Raw genomic sequence first — 17,826 nt, 5'->3', positions numbered from 1 at the left:
CAAGCTACATCAGACACTTTAACCTCTGTCGATATACAAGCTAGACCAGACATTTTAACCTCTGTCGATATGCATAAAGCTACGCCAGACACTTTAACCTCTGTCGAAATACAAGCTACACCCGACACTTAAACCTCTGTCGATATGCAAGGAAACCAGAAACGTCACCCTCTGTTGATATGCAAGCTACAACAGGCACTTTAACCTCCGTCGATATGCAAGCTACACCAGACACTTTAACCTCTGTCGATATGCAAGCTACACCAGACATTTTAACCTCTGTCGATATGCAAGCTACACCAGACATTTTAACCTCTGTCGATATACAAGCTACACCAGACACTTTATTTAAGCTCTGTCGATATACAAGTTACATGAGACACTTTAACCTCGGTCGATATACAAGCTAGACAAGACATTTTAACCTCTGTCGATACGCAAGCTACGCCAGACACTTTAACCTCTGTCGATATACAAGCTAGACCAGACATGTCAACCTCTGTCGATATACAAGCTAGGCCAGACATTTTAACCTCTGTCGATATGCAAGCTACACCAGACACTTTAACCTCGGTCGATATACAAGCTACACCAGACATTTTAACCTCTGTCGATATGCAAGCTACATCAGACACTTTAACCTCTGTCGATATGCAAGCTACACCAGACACGTTAACCTCTGTCGATATGCATGCTAGACCAGATACTTTATCCTTTGTCGATATGCAAGCTAGACCAGACACTTTAACCTCTGTCGATATACAAGCTACACCAGAGCGTCAACCTCTGTCGATATACAAGCTACACCAGACATGTCAACCTCTGTGGACATCAAGCTACAGCCAAACACTTTTAACCTCTGTCGATATATAAGCTACGCAGACACTTTAACCTATGTCGATATACAAGCTACAAAGACATGTCAACCTCTGTCGATATATAAGCTACACCAGACACTTTAACCTCTGTCGATATGCAAGCTACACCAGACACTTTAACCTCTGTCCATATACAAGCTAGACCAGACATTTTAACCTCTGTCGATATGCAAGCTACACCAGACATTTTAACCTCTGTTGATATACAAGCTACACCAGACATTTTAACCTCTGTCGATAATGCAAGCTACACCAGACACTTTAACTTCTGTCGATATGCAAGCTACACCAGACACGTCAACCTCTGTCGATATGCAAGCTACACCAGACACTTTAACCTCTGTCGATATACAAAGCTACACCAGACACTTTAACCACTGTCGATATGGAAGCTACACCAGACACTGTAACCTCTGTCGATATGCAAGCCACACCAGACACTTTAACCTCTGTCTATATACAAGCTACACAAGACATGTCAACCTCTGTCGATATACAAGCTACACCAGACACTTTAACCATTGTCGATATGCAAGCTACGCCAGACACTTTAACCTCTGTCGATATAGAAGCTAGGCCAGACACTTTAACCTCTGTCGATATACAAGCTAGACCAGACATTTTAACCTCTGTTGATATACAATCTACACCAGACATTTTAACCTCTGTCGATAATGCAAGCTACACCAGACACATTAACTTCTGTCGATATGCAAGCTACACCAGACACGTCAACCTCTGTCGAAATGCAAGCTACACCAGACACTTTAACCTTGGTCGATATACAAAGCTACACCAGACACTTTAACCTCTGTCGATATGGAAGCTACACCAGACACTGTAACCTCTGTCGATATGCAAGCTAGACCAGACACGTCAAGCTCTGTGGACATCCAAGCTACAGGAAACACTTTAACCTCTGTAGATATACAAGCTACACCAGACACGTCAAGCTCTGTGGACATCAAAGCTACAGGAAACACTTTAACCTCGGTCGATATACAAGCTACACCAGACACTTTAACCTTTGTCGATATGCAAGCTAGACCTGACAGTTCAACATCTATTGATATGAAAGCTACATCAGACACTTTAACCTTTGTCGATATGCAAGCTAGACCAGACACTTTAACCTCTGTCGATATGCAAGCTACACCAGACACTTTAACCTCGGGTCGATATGCAAGCTACACTAGACACTTTAACCTCGGTCGATATACACTCTAGATCAGACATTTTAACCTCTGTCGATATGCAAGCTACACCAGACACTGTAACCTCTGTCGATATACAAGCTACATCAGACACTTTAACCTCTGTCGATATGCACGCTACACCAGACATCGTCAACCTCTGTCGATATGCAAGCTACATCAGACACTTTAACCTCTGTCGATATGCAAGCTACACAAGACATTTTAACCTCTGTCGATATGCACGACCAGACATCGCCAACCTCTGTCGATATGCAAGCTACATCAGACACTTTAACCTCTGTCGATATGCAAGCTACACCAGACATTTTAACCTCTGTCGATATACAAGCTACACCAGACACTTTATTTAACCTCTGTCGATATACAAGCTACATCAGACACTTTAACCTTTGTCGATATACAAGCTAGACCAGACATTTTAACCTCTGTCGATACGCAAGCTACGCCAGACACTTTAACCTCTGTCGATATACAAGCTAGACCAGACATGTCAACCTCTGTCGATGTACAAGCTAGACCAGACATTTTAACCTCTGTCGATATGCAAGCTACACCAGACACTTTAACCTCGGTCGATATACAAGCTACACCAGACATTTTAACCCCTGTCGATATGCAAGCTACATCAGACACTTTAACCTCTGTCGATATGCACGCTACACCAGAAACGTCAACCTCTGTCGATATGCAAGCTACATCAGACACTTTAACCTCTGTCGATATGCAAGCTACACAAGACATTTTAACCTCTGTCGATATGCACGCTAGACCAGATACTTTATCCTTTGTCGATATGCAAGCTAGACCAGACACTTTAACCTCTGTCGATATACAAGCTACACCAGAGACGTCAACCTCTGTCGATATACAAGCTACACCAGACATGTCAACCTCTGTGGACATCCAAGCTACAGGAAACACTTTAACATCTGTCGATATATAAGCTACACCAGACACTGTAACCTATGTCGATATACAAGCTACACCAGACACGTCAACCTCTGTCGATATATAAGCTACACCAGACACTTTAACCTCTGTCGATATGCAAGCTACACCAGACACTTTAACCTCTGTCCATATACAAGGTAGACCAGACATTTTAACCTCTGTCGATATGCAAGCTACGCCAGACACTTTAACCTCTGTCGATATACAAGCTACACAAGACATGTCAACCTCTGTCGATATACAAGGTACACCAGACACTTTAACCATTGTCGATATGCAAGCTACGCCAGACACTTTAACTTCTGTCGATATACAAGCTAGGCCAGACACTTTAACCTCTGTCGATATACAAGCTAGACCAGACATTTTAACCTCTGTCGATATACAAGCTACACCAGACATTTTAACCTCTGTCGATAATGCAAGCTACACCAGACACTTTAACTTCTGTCGATATGCAAGCTACACCAGACACGTCAACCTCTGTCGATATGCAAGCTACACCAGACACTTTAACCTTGGTCGATATACAAGCTACACCAGACACTTTAACCTCTGTCGATATGGAAGCTACACCAGACACTGTAACCTCTGTCGATATGCAAGCTATACCAGACACGTCAAGCTCTGTGGACATCCAAGCTACAGGAAACACTTTAACCTCTGTAGATATACAAGCTACACCAGACACGTCAAGCTCTGTGGACATCCAAGCTACAGGAAACACGTTAACCTCTGTCGATATACAAGCTACACCAGACACTTTAACCTTTGTCGATATGCAAGCTACACCAGACATGTCAACCTCTGTTGATATACAAGCTACGCCAGACATTTTAACCTCTGTCGAAATACAAGCTACACCAGACACTTTAACCTCTGTCGATATGCAAGCGAGACCAGAAACGTCACCCTCTGTCGATATGCAAGCTTCACCAGGCACTTTAACCTCTGTCGATATACAAGCTACACCAGACATGTCAACCTCTGTCGATATACAAGCTACACCAGACATTTTAACCTCTGTCAATATGCAAGCTAGACCAGACACTTTAACCTCTGTCGATATACAAGCTACACCAGACATTTTAACCCCTGTCGATATGCAAGCTACATCAGACACTTTAACCTCTGTCGATATGCACGCTACACAAGACATTTTAACCTCTGTCGATATGCACGCTAGACCAGATACTTTATCCTTTGTCGATATGCAAGCTAGACCAGACACTTTAACCTCTGTCGATATGCAAGCTACACAAGACATTTTAACCTCTGTCGATAAGCACGCTAGACCAGATACTTTATCCTTTGTCGATATGCAAGCTAGACCAGACATTTTAACCTCTGTCGATATGCAAGCTAGACCAGACACTTTAACCTCTGTCAATATGCAAGCTACACCAGACACTTTAACCTCTGGCGATATACAAGCTACACTAGACAGTTCAACATATATTGATATGCAAGCTACATCAGACACGTCAACCTCTGTCGATATGCAAGCTACACAAGACATTTTAACCTCTGTCGATATGCACGCTAGACCAGACACTTTAACCTTTGTCGATATGCAAGCTAGACCAGACACGTCAACCTCTATCGATGTACAAGCTACACCAGACATTTTAACCTCTGACGATATACAAGCTACACCAGACCCTTTAACCTCTGTCGATATGCAAGCTGAGACCAGACACGTCAACCTCTGTCGATATGCAAGCTAGACCAGACACTTTAACCTCTGTCGATATGCAAGCTACACCAGACATTTCAACCTATGCATGCTGCATGAGACAGTTGAACCTCCGCTGGAATGAAAGTTACACTGGAGTAAGGAGTAAGGCCTTACATTGCCTTTAATGATATTCACACATTATACCCATGTGGGGAATTGAACCCAGGTCTTCTGCGTAACTGGCAAACGCATTAACCATCAGGCTTATCCACCACTATGATATGAGGGTAACACAGTGTGTGCACGTGTTTATCAACTTCACTAGACAGCTGAACCTACGCATGCTGAATGTACAGCATCCTAGTAAATGGCAATATGCACGTGTCGGAAATCCGACATTATTTCTACCTACCATTAAAATGTCATTTTGTAATTCTAAATCAAACTATAACGTTTTATCTAAAAACAATACAGTGTCTAAATCTGGGGAGAGCAGCGATTCCGTGACGTCAAAACCCGGAGAATGCCCGCGACTGTATACGACATATTGACGTACAATTCAAAGAGATAAAATATGCAATCATGTTAATGGCAGTATCCAAAATGTCGGTCTGCTGCACATGTGATGTCTATCATGCGCACCGATCTCATCTATGCATCAGGAGGCGAGCTACAGAACTGTATCACATTACAGCTGGTTCACCAAAACGACCAGTCTCATCAACCTATCTTCATAGACGTCATCGAACGCGAGACATCTAGATACCACACAGCATCCATACACTTGACATAACCTACACGTGTAGCCAGTTGCTGCCTGGGTTCACAGGCTGGCTGGGGATATCAATAGACAGAAGCAGCCATTCTTGCAAAAAGGATAAAATATTAATGCCGAGTTTTGTCCGGGAGTATTGATTTTCTGCGCATGCTCTGCGGCGGCATCAGACTCCGAGTCTCCGGCCACAAAATACTGGAACGTTACAGCAGAACCGTAGCAGCTTGGAAGCGCGGGCAGAGTAACTAGTCAGCATGCAGCAATTCAAATCAGAACATACGGGGTTGATTGATAAGTTGTGAGCCTCACACAAAAGGGAAATTGGTGACTTGTTTGTTGCAGCCATCACGTGATGTCAAAGAGATATATACTTCCCAGCACGTGAAATCTAAGAGATATATACTTCCCATCACGTGATGTCAAAGAGATACATACTTCCCATCACGTGATGTCAAAGAGATATATACTTCCCATCAAAAGTTTAGACCCACCAGTGTAAATATAGCCACTTACTTCGGGAAACTGTTCTGAACTAAATTTTGCAAAATATTCCATACTGTTTAAAGGTACTGTTTACACATGAACTTATGTATTGTAAAACGAAATTCGTAACGTTGACAAGATTACTGTCATGAGTTCAATAAATGATCAAAATCAGTGAAAATTGGCGAATTCTTAACAAACCCTTACTATACCAAAGCGTAGCTGTTTACATGCACGATATTTGCACATGCTTTTCCGCAATTTGATGCAAGATACTCGTGCAATTCATCTGCATAAGGTTTGCAGTTGGTTCCCCGAGTTAGTGAGGAATCAATCTTCGATGTAACCATATATAATCCATAACATATAGTGAGTGTTTTCAGTGAGTCTAACTTTTGAAAGGAAGTATAGAAAGAAAGTCGTCAGTTGAGTAACATAAGTTGGGGTCGATGACCTTCGGATAAAGGATAAAGCTAAGGAACGTGTAGCGATCAAGTACTTGCAGAAAAGGATTTAAACCCCAAAATCCATATAAATAAAGATAGAAGTACAGCACAGTGGAAGGATACCAATTTCTGTGCTGTAGTACATATGTGTGCTGTTAGGGACACTTGAAGAACCGCAAAGTATTTGACATCACCACCATCAGAACAGGCAAAGTATTCGGGTGAAATGTGAGGTTCATAACTCATTCAACGTTGTATGTAGCGACACATACTTCTAAAATGACTCTAATGGCGAAGTTTGTTCATAGCGGATCAGCCGATTTCTGGTGTCCCCCGCCGTGATATTGCTGGAATATTGCTAAAAGCGGCGTTGTACCAAACTCACTCAGTGATTCACTCAAAATGGATCATAAAAGTTTCGAGAAAATGCGGTTCATCAGAATCTTCAATGTAACATTTCAACCTCTTGGGTGCAAGCAACTAAAAGTCCCGGGGTCAGAAAACGGCTCCTTGCATGTCCCTAGATACTTAACGTTTTCTATTGAACGATGAATATGTATCAACATCCCTTTTGAGGAACGCAGTGCTGTCATGTATTATGCAATCGATACATCATAGATATATGAGAAATGATTGTAAATGGCAGCAAATCAAACACTCAGAGAACGCCATAGCCGTTGTTTCTAGGTTTTCATACAATGGCAAGCTAACAGCAGCTTGTAAAATTTAGAGTGATCTCCCGTAGCTGTTTACAGTTCGATCTCCGACCCAGCGCTTGGCACTTACGTAACTCTCCTGTTGAAAAGTGTTTCGCTGGAAGGAGTTTGTTTACAATTGTCGATTCTCTTCGATCCTCATTCAAGAAGCTATTCTTCTAGAAACGTTAGTAAAAGCGAGACGAACAGTTGGACACTTTCCGACCCGACATTTTTCTTATGAACTTGTCCAGTGTATCGAAAAACATCGACTTACTGCCTGCTCCAACATATCACACCGTTTCCGCGACGGAAGAATGGAAGACGAACATTCGACTAACAAATTCTCAAGATTCGTGAGTGCACAGACTTAGAGACCACCTTAGTTATTTTTGCTTTCACATATTTTCCCCTTTATTATGCTTTTAATGACTGTATTAAAGCTGTGAGGTCGTTGACAGATTTCGAAACTTACTTCAGTAGATTCCGATTCCTATAGTATAACCTTCGCGTTTCAATTAGTTCATCAACAGGCAACAACGCTGATAGCAATGACCAGTGAACCGGCCCGACATATCGCGGTGATACATTCTCACACAAACACTGTCATCGCGTGTGTTTATATTCAAACAATAATACCCGTCTACAAGGTTCCGTCTGTACTTGTCTTAAAACAATAATACAAGAAATAAAATATTCATACAATGAAATGAATCGAAAAAGGTATAATCAATAAATATTATGCAGTTAGCTCGCGTTTCCTCCAATTCCGCTTGCGAAACATATGTAATTATTACGGGCAAGTGACATCTCCAAACCACACCTCGTGAACACACACAGGAAGTTAACGGGCAGTATGGGCATGCTTCGATACAAGCGGAGTTCGAGCAAACGGGAGCGCCCTGCACGCAGCAACGATAGATCACAGATACTAATTTGACATGGTAACTGCATGATACAATGGGACTACCTCCTTTGGTGATTGGTTGGTTACACATGGTGTAGTGGCACATGACGTTGATATTGGTAATCCATTCCCGGGTCATGTGCAATACACCATATGTCATCTGTGTATACCGTTAGACTGAAATAAACATTTTCGGCTGGGAACAATGCACACACAACACAACGTCCATCACTGTACATAGATTACACACCACTGCGCTATATTAACTCATTCATTGGGGAGAATTCCAGAAGTTATACGTAAATACGGAGTGCTTCTTTTTGTGCGGCGTCTGAGCACCCATCCTGGCTGTCGCCAGTATGGGCATAATTGTTTTATGTGTTTCACGTAGCCACCAAATTCTGAACATGGGTCGGTCGGTCGGTCGGGAAAAAAAGACAAAATTATCTGCATAATGTTCTTGATTTTCACTTATTGTAATTTTTATTATAATTTCTCGCGTTCTTTGGACTTGTGGCAACGACTGATAACAGGATAAACATTTTAAGTGAGTCGGCGGTGTTGGAATGATAAAAAGGAGGGTTTTTTTCTTTTTCTTTTTCTTTGTTGGGTTTTTTGGGGGTCGGCAATAAAAAATTAGAAGGGTCAGTCGGGCGATGAGAAACACAGAAAATAAAAATGCCGCCTTATGCCTTATTAAAAAGTATTAACGGAGCATCCGCTTTGAAACGTCCCAAAGTGACAGCTTTACCATATCCATTGTCTGCAGTCATGCTTTTAAAAGACTGGTTCAGGGTTCTGCATTTTCGACTTGTATTAATCTAATGTACATGAATACGTTCATTTACTTTATATCTGATGACGAGAAAAATTCAACAAGTGAGGCAGGTAAGGAAAGATAACTCACTCTGGGTAGGTCTTTAGCTCTTTCAGCTTCCCCTGTAGTAGTGCGCATGTGCGCAAATCTGAGGTATCCACAGCCCTGCGCCTCGCCACCCTAGGGGCGGGCTCTTCCGAGAGCTGTTCCATGTGGCCGAACAGTGAGGGATAGGGGGTGCTCCCGGACACAATGGAGGCACGCCGCCGCTGGGAGACATGACGGCTTCCTGTGGCCCCGATCATGTTGCGAGCCTTGTAACGAAGACGCCCGCTTGCTGAAACAACAAAATCATATTCGTTACTTACGATCAAACACAGACAAAACGAAAAGATGTATGTTCTCATACAGGTGACGCTTAACGTCTGTGACGTCAACGCTCCCACGCCAGCTAGCTATGACGTACAGTAATGGACGTTGAGATGTGTACGTGCAACAATTCAAGGAAGGTTTGATGGTGCCAAATCTCGAAAAGCTAAACAAAAACTATTTTATGACTGATTTATTTTTTTAAATGAAACAAAAAGCTGAACTGTCATCAGCGGCCAGTATTATTGGTTTATCTTCACCTACACGGCATGGCATAATGAGATACACACAACTGTCTGGAAGAAGTGGTTTCTATATTTATTCTAGTTTGAAATCTTTGTTGGGTACAGATGATTATGGTTATTTGGCCATAAACATCTCTTGTGTATATTTTGTTAAGTCCAATTTCGTTCACATAAATTAGAGATATGTAAATTTAGGTCATGAAATGATATGACCAACCTATATCCTCTAATTGCAAAATGTACCTTATAGAAGACATGTTAAACCTGGTATTAGTTTAAAAGAACAAATTATCTCCCCTTACTTCTACATATATCCAACTAGGAGCGAGCGAGTTTGGTTTTACGCCGCCTTTAGCAATATTCCAGCAATATCACGGCCGGGGACACCAGAAATGGGCTTTACATGTTAAGCCCACGTGGAGAATCGAACCCGGGCTTTCGGAGTGACGAGCTAATGCTTTAACCACTAGGCTATCCCACCGCCCCGTAACGACAGGAGCAACAGCGCTACGTGACAGTACAGGGAATAAGAATGGTCGGGTCACAACTCTCATCGCCGTTACTGTTGACGGTCCCAACTAAAGGAGGGAGTGTTGCTTGCTGAATTTTATCACGTTATCTTGACTATCAAGTTGGCGACTTCAAATGGTAACGCAACGCTGCCACGTCTCCACTGTTACCGACCCACCAGCACGCCATGCACATCAGCAGCGTACATTATAACAATCGTTGAACGAAGCCACTCATTTAGAGAGATTTACTACACCTATGACCAATCTCAAGTGTCTAAACCCCAACAGGCTTGTCGTGAACACGGCTTTGCAATATACAAAGGGAAATAACTCCAATCTCAGAAAGTACTTCCTTAAACTTCATATCAAGAAACCGTGTTCTATTTTGGTGTTCGAAACTGTGTTTCTATGCTTTTTGCTCGATGTTCCTGTATTTGTTATTTTTACAGTGGACACTGCACTGATCTATTGGGTTGCACTAAGCTGACCCTGTATGGTAAGCAACATTGGTATTCCATGTGTTTTCCAGAAGGAAACGGTCACGGAAACATTAACATGTACCAGTGGATGCTGTCCAAGCGAGTGTGCGTGTGCGTGTGTGCGCTTGTAGTATTCAGGACAAACGTCTTTTTTTATAGAAAGAGCAGACAGAGGTGCAGTGGATATCTTATCTACATTAGTCTGACTCCGGCCAGTGTGCGCCGAATGCTAGGTAGGCAAAATGCCATCGTTTATCGACTGTTGGTACGATGCGGCGATACATTGCTGGGTCATCTACACCAACAACACCGTGACTACAGCCGGGATCACGTCATCTAACGGTATCTGTTTGGAAGTATGGACAGTCGGTTATCAGGATCTCGTTGATACAGAGATATGCATTACAAAGGCCAAACGCTATTACATTAAGCAATATGGTCCCGTTAACAAGTGCTGTAAAACAAGACTTGATACAAAAGCCCAATCCACTGAGGTTCCTGGAGAATCTAGTACAATGTAAGTAACTACCGAGACATAACTACAAAGGCAGTGCACCTTGGTTATAATGCCCCTGGTTATAATGCCATGTGTTTTGCCAGAACGGATTTCCTGCCCTTATAATACCCTGGTTATAATGCCAAACTGGATATAATGCCTTTTGTAAATGGGTTTGGGAACAAATGTCATTTTCCCCTGGTTATAATGCCAATTACACTGGCTACATGTAGTATACATACCTAAATTGTTCAGTTGACATGGCAGAGATTAATTGGCCAAACTCATTAATGCTTTTAAGTAGTCATGTTCCCAGATGGTCTAACACATGTCACAATACACTTCCTGCCACCTACATCAACAAGTCACCTGCAGTCCCCAGACGCTGGGATTATCAAGTCATTCAAGGCTCATTACAGCAGACATCAGCTCAATCACCTTGTTGCTTGTCCTAACTGTCCTACATGATGACATCCTGGATATAATGCCATATTTTCTCTTGGACAAACGGTGGCATTATAACCAGGGTTGACTGTAAACTGAAGCATGAGTGATTGAGTGAGTTTAGTTTTACTCCGGACTCGGCAAAATTCCAGCACGAGCATCGATCAACGCAATTGGGATACGATGACATGTGTCAACCAAGTCAGAGAGCCCGACCACGCGATCCCGTTAGTCGCCTTTTACGACAAAAACATGGGTTACTGAAGACCAATTCTAACCCGGACCTTCACGGGTACACTGAAGCACGAATGATAAGCCACGCAAATAGAAACAACGTGTCAGCAAATACAACAGAGGCATCAATTATTTGTTATGTTGTAACAAGACAACTAATACACCTTTACAAGAACTATCCAACGCTGGCAGCCTACTTACCCTTTGTAATAGTGCTCCCCTATATATGTAGGTCCTGTAGACGGCTATAATGGGGCACAACATACGTGTGTCGCCCACGCCCGCTCAACATAGCTTCACTCAATTATTTAGTCACATTTAATGCATAATTTACAATTTTAAGTGTTTTGCTGTAACGACATTTTTTATTGATACGTACATCTTCAGATTCGTATGAGACATGTTTTACCTTTAACTGGATTTCATGTATTTTATCTTCTCAAATATCGGTCCCCTAATGAGGCTTCACTCAACAAAGGAGTGCAAGCCATACTTCAGAGAATAGCGTGAATCCTATGCCCTGTGAAATTACAAACAATTATTTAACATCTGTATCCACGTTGAATAGTCATATGATTTTAGCATCTGTGATCGTGTTTCCCTGTGATCAAGGGCTACAGTCCGTAGTTGTTTCTGAACTATCTACAGCAGAATATCACCAACTGGGTACACACAAACTGGCTCCGGCTGTCGGAGATCGAATGTGGCATTTGAATTGAAAGAACCGGAGGAATCTGACATGAAAATAACCTAGTACAACAAAGCATGTACTCCAAAATTCGGATTATTGCTGTCTCTCCGCTCCTGTACATCACATGGAATGATATTTAAACACAATGCAGTGTCGAATAACGATGTTCTATACCCCGTGCCTCAGTTACAACCATCTTGGATGTTTAATGACGGTATACTGGCTCACATTCAGTCTGCTCTCTGACTGGTCAATCCTTATATAGCTGTATATATAGCTGTAAATTATCACGGGATCAGGTGGTCAGGCTCGCTGACTTGGTTGACACATGTCATCGGTTCTGCAGATCGATGCTCATGCTGTTGATCACTGGATTGTCTGGTCCAGACTCGATGATTTACAGACCGCTGCCATATAGCTGGAATATTGCGGCGTAAAACTAAACTCACTCACTGAACCAGACAATCCATCGATGAGCATGAGCATCGATCTACCCCATTCGGATAAGATGACATGTGTCAGCCAAGTCAGCGATCCTGACCACCCGATCCCGTTAGTCGCCTCTTACGACAAGCATGGGTTACTGAAGATCAGTTCTAACCTGGATCTTCACGGGTAATTTATTTGACAGGGTATACATGAAAGGAATCAGTGCACACAGACTAGAGGAGTTTAAGGCACAGTTTGGGTGGGTGGAATATGCACACGATGTGGTCCCAGGGCCCATGGCAGCGCCATAATTCCAAGAACACATATCACGGCGAGAGACGGTAGCATCCGTTGGTCGATCTGACTTCATTTAAAAGCTTCACAAGGACATATTTCCAGATCTTCTATCCCATACACAGCCGCACACGTCGTAAATCGACAGACTGGTGTCAACAGACGATCAAATTTCAAGCAATTTGAGGAAGCGTTCAGTGCTTAAAGGTTAACACCTGCGCAACAGCGATTAGCATTGGATGTATGTTTGTATGTAACACAATTATTTGCCAGTGTTTTAGAACCATGAGGGCATCTTTGTAAACATATCTCGCGAAGCGACTCGCCTGTCTGACAATAATTCCCCTCTTCCGAACATATTAACCGTTTTAACGGAACTACACATAATCAGTAACCTAATTATACCAATTGACATTCCATAAGTTAAGTGCACAAGCATCGCTCGCTCATAATGACATTATTCCAACATGTCAGTCTTGAGTCTAGATAATAGTTTTGTGTGACAATTTATGGTCCATAAAAACCTGGCGAAAGCTGGGTTCTGATGCAAGGGGAATAACTCTTTCTGCCATGGCAGGCCAGTGTTCTTCTCCACGCACTGTTACAAGGCCCCCGACAACCAGGCATGCTTGTCCATCGTTTTCACGTTTACCTCCACCAACCCTCTTGAACAGTCGGCAGCTGATCACAAATAGACACACAATCCACTTTGGGTACAAGTCCATAATAATATAGTTATAATATAAAATGAGTATAATAATATAGTGCCCATTTCTATATTGCTGATGATAACAAAAAGTAGTTATGCGAAATGTTCCGTGAGGACAAACGTCTTTGTTACAAATCTGGTTAGCTTGCAATACTGCTTATAAACAAACGAGTAGCAAACCACAGGAATTATTATGCTACACGTGTTATAATACCAAACAGGTTATAACACACAGCGGGTTATAAAAGTAAACAAGTTATGATGGTTGTAATGCCAAACATGAAATAGTAAACAACGGGTTATAATAGTAAACTGGTTATAATGCCAAAGATGAAATAATAAACAACAGGTTATAATAGTAAACTGGTTATAATGCTAAATGTTTAGAAGCACGTTGGTGCTAGATTTTCAATTGTATTTACACCAAGTATTGAAATCAATTTAAAATTGTCAAACTATGAGCGTTATAAAAACATGATAAATTCATTTAACAAACAATTGACAAGTTTAAATGAAGAATTACTTTTATAGATGCCTTGATAATGTCTTGATGCTGCCATATCAAGTTTGAAATTATAAAGCAATATATCGGTAGTTATAAAATTGAACCAGTGGTTACATAAAACGGACCCGGAACTATTGTCACTTACTAAAGGGAATATGGTTACCAAAGTCGTTGATAGCTTCTAACTAGATTATAATATCATACACGTAAATGCAAGCATCGTCTCCACAGATGTAAGTATCATGTACATAGATGAAGCATCTTCTACGCAGTTATCATAAACCTTTGTGACTGCTGTAACAGTACGCATGCGTACGTCATTTCTTTTCATTTCCAGAATGCCCAGATGGTTATGATGTCGAATTGATCATAACTCTGAACCAAAGTTATAATGCCAAACTGTTTATAACGCATATAATTGGTAAAAATGTCCTACTGGTTTATAAGCGGAACTGTCGATAACCACAAACAAGAAAAAGTGCAAATTTGGTCATGCTGCCAAAATGGTTATCTTGCCCAAATAGATATACTGTAACTCTTGTTTACATCCCTAACTAGCTATACTGCCACGTTGGTTATAACGCCCAACTAACTATAGTGCCACGTTGGTTATAGAGCCCAACTAGTTAAACTGCCACACTGGCTATAAAGCCCAACTACACGTAGTTAAACTGCCACGTTGGTTATAAAGCCAAACTACATGTAGTTAAACTGCCACGCTGGCTATAAAGCCCAACTATATGTAGTTAAACTGCCACGCTGGCTATAAAGCCCAACTACATGTAGTTAAACTGCCACGTTGGTAATAAAGCCAAACTACATGTAGTTAAACTGCCACGTTGGTTATAAACCCCAACTACATGTAGTTAAACTGCCACGTTGGTTATAAAGCCAAACTACATGTAGTTAAACTGCCAGGTTGGTTATAAAGCCAAACTACATGTAGTTATAACTGCCACGTTGGTTATAAATCCAAGCTACATGTAGTTATAACTGCCACGTTGGTTATAAAGCCCAACTAGTTAAACTGCCACGCTGGCTATAAAGCCCAACTACATGTAGTTAAACTGCCACGTTGGTTATAGAGCCCAACTACATGTAGTTAAACTGCCACGTTGGTAATAAAGCCAAACTACATGTAGTTAAACTGCCACGTTGGTTATAAAGCCAAACTACATGTAGTTAAACTGCCACGTTGGTTATAAAGCCAAACTACATGTAGTTAAACTGCCACGTTGGTTATAAAGCCAAACTACATGTAGTTATAACTGCCACGTTGGTTATAAAGCCCAACTAGTTAAACTGCCACGCTGGCTATAAAGCTCAACTAAATGTAGTTATAACTGCCACGCTGGTTATAAAGCCCAACTAGCTATAGTGCCACGCTGATTATAAAGCCAAATAGTTATAACTGCCACGCTGGCTATAAAGCCAAACTACATGTAGTTATAACTGCCACGTTGGTTATAAAGCCTAAATAGTTAAACTGCCACGCTGGTTATAAAGCCCAACTAGTTGTACTGCCACGCTGGTTATAAAGCCCAACTAGCTATAATGCCACGCTGGTTATAAAGCCAACTAGTTATAACTGCCACGCTGGTTTTAAAGCCCAACTAGCTATAGTGCCACGCTGGTTATAAAGCCAAATAGTTATAACTGCCACGCTGGTTTTAAAGCCCAACTAGTTATAGTGCCACGCTGGTTATACAGCCCAACTAGCTATAGTGCCACGCTGGTTATAAAGCCCAACTAGCTATAGTGTCACGCTGGTTATAAAGCCCAAGTAGCTACAGTGCCACGTTGGTTATAAAGCCCAACTAGCTATAGTGCCACGCTGGTTATAAAGCCCAACTAGCTATAGTGCCATGTTGGTTATACAGTCAATCCAGTTATACTGTAGTACTGGTTATAAAGCCCAACATGTTATACCGCCGAGCTTGCTATAAAACGCAACTAGCTATACTGCCGAACTGGTTGTGAAGTTCAAGTAGTCTTATGCCGAGCTGCTTATAAAGTCTGGCAAGTTAAACTGTCACTCTGGTTGTAAAGCCCTATTAGTTATACTGCCACGCTGGTCATTAATCCCGACTTGGTATAATGCCCAATCAGCAGCTGCACAAGGTCCCGGCGCTGTAGAGATGTATCTGGTTATAGACATTCGACAGACCTTTGAGTTCATCCCCCCACAAGTTACCTTTAGCCCGACGCCTCCTTCTATTCAACCTTTTTAAGATCATAATGGCGCTAGTGCTTCACAGACATTAGATACTGACACTTGCGAGGCCAGGATATAGAGCTCGTGACCTGGAGTCCCACTTTCAGATGCTGAATGTTATATAAGATGTCGTACATAGCTGATCAATACGTCCCACGGTGCAGGATGACTTCCTACACATACAGGCTGCCTAACAATGAGTCTCGCTGATTTTCAAGCTTGCCTGTTCGGGCATGTAAATCACGTGCACTCGTCTCCGCAAACCAATGCACTCTTATCCAAATGCTTGTTGTAATATGTTTTGTTCAAATACCGCTTAAGGAGTTGTGTTTTATTGATATTTTGTTTGAACAAAACTTGAAAATGAAATCAGCAGTAATGATTTCTGTCGACGCGCTCAGTGTTGAAGCAGTTGAGTGATCACAGGTATTGAACTAACGATGTTTGTTCATTTTGCAGGTAAAACAGCCTGTATCGACGTGAAGCATCGATCAAGACATTCACCGGGACCAACAACACAATGCGTACTCACATAAAGGTGCGGTATTGATTAGAGCTGTCTAAAATTATTTCATGATCATTCAGTGCTGAATAAATAGGTCTTCTTGAAAACAAACTGAGTGTAGAGTACGTTGACATTTCCATCGTCGTTATCATAACTTGTCGTTATTTTCATCGCCATCCTCATTATCATAAGTCGTCATTATTATCATCATCCTCATTATCAGAAGTCGTCATTATCATCGCCATCCTCATTATCAGAAGTCGCCATTATCATCACCATCCTCATTATCATAAGTCGTCATTATCATCGCCATCCTCATTTTAACAAAATCTGTTGTACGTATATCCTCGCCAGTCTCATCAAAATAGCCATCGTTATGTTCATCACTAGAATCATCACAGTAACTATTGCTATTATAGTGGCTATATCGGTTATATGCATTTTTATCGTTAACTGTTATTATTGTTATTGAAAACCATTCATTCATTCATCAACAACAGCAGCAGCATTCGTCAACATGGCTGAGTGTAAACAAATATTATGATCCTGATTAACACGGATAATTTCTACCACCCACGATAATTACGGTCAGTAATGTAAGCATAAGTTGTAAGTATTATGATTATTATGATTATAATTATCAGGGTACATTGGTGATGTGCTCCTCGTGCCATGCTCACTGTCCATCACGTGACGGGTCTGTGCACAGCACGTGAAGAGCCAATTCACTTTCGATGCTATTGTCATACCCGACTGCAGTGTTAGCTATCACTCAGTAGTTAATTAATTGGCATCAGTACTGAGATTGGATGCATTGTGCTCACAATATGTATGTGCTGTCTCATTTATCAG

General features: G+C 41.6%; 1 protein-coding gene across 1 annotated transcript in view; it reads right to left on the bottom strand.

Moving 5' to 3' along the window:
* LOC124291256 (voltage-dependent calcium channel type A subunit alpha-1-like) overlaps nucleotides 1–17,826 on the bottom strand; it is a 299,650-nt gene that overhangs the window by 208,229 nt on the left and 73,595 nt on the right. Inside the window, 1 exon segment of the mRNA XM_046728197.1 lies at nucleotides 8,938–9,184. Within this exon segment, the coding sequence (XP_046584153.1) occupies nucleotides 8,938–9,184 (247 nt within the window).

This window comes from Haliotis rubra, unplaced genomic scaffold, assembly GCF_003918875.1.
Source record: "Haliotis rubra isolate DU_JTF1 unplaced genomic scaffold, ASM391887v1 Scf488, whole genome shotgun sequence".
Classification (NCBI taxonomy): Eukaryota; Metazoa; Mollusca; class Gastropoda; order Lepetellida; family Haliotidae; genus Haliotis; species Haliotis rubra.
This window is presented reverse-complemented; position numbering and strand designations above follow the sequence as displayed.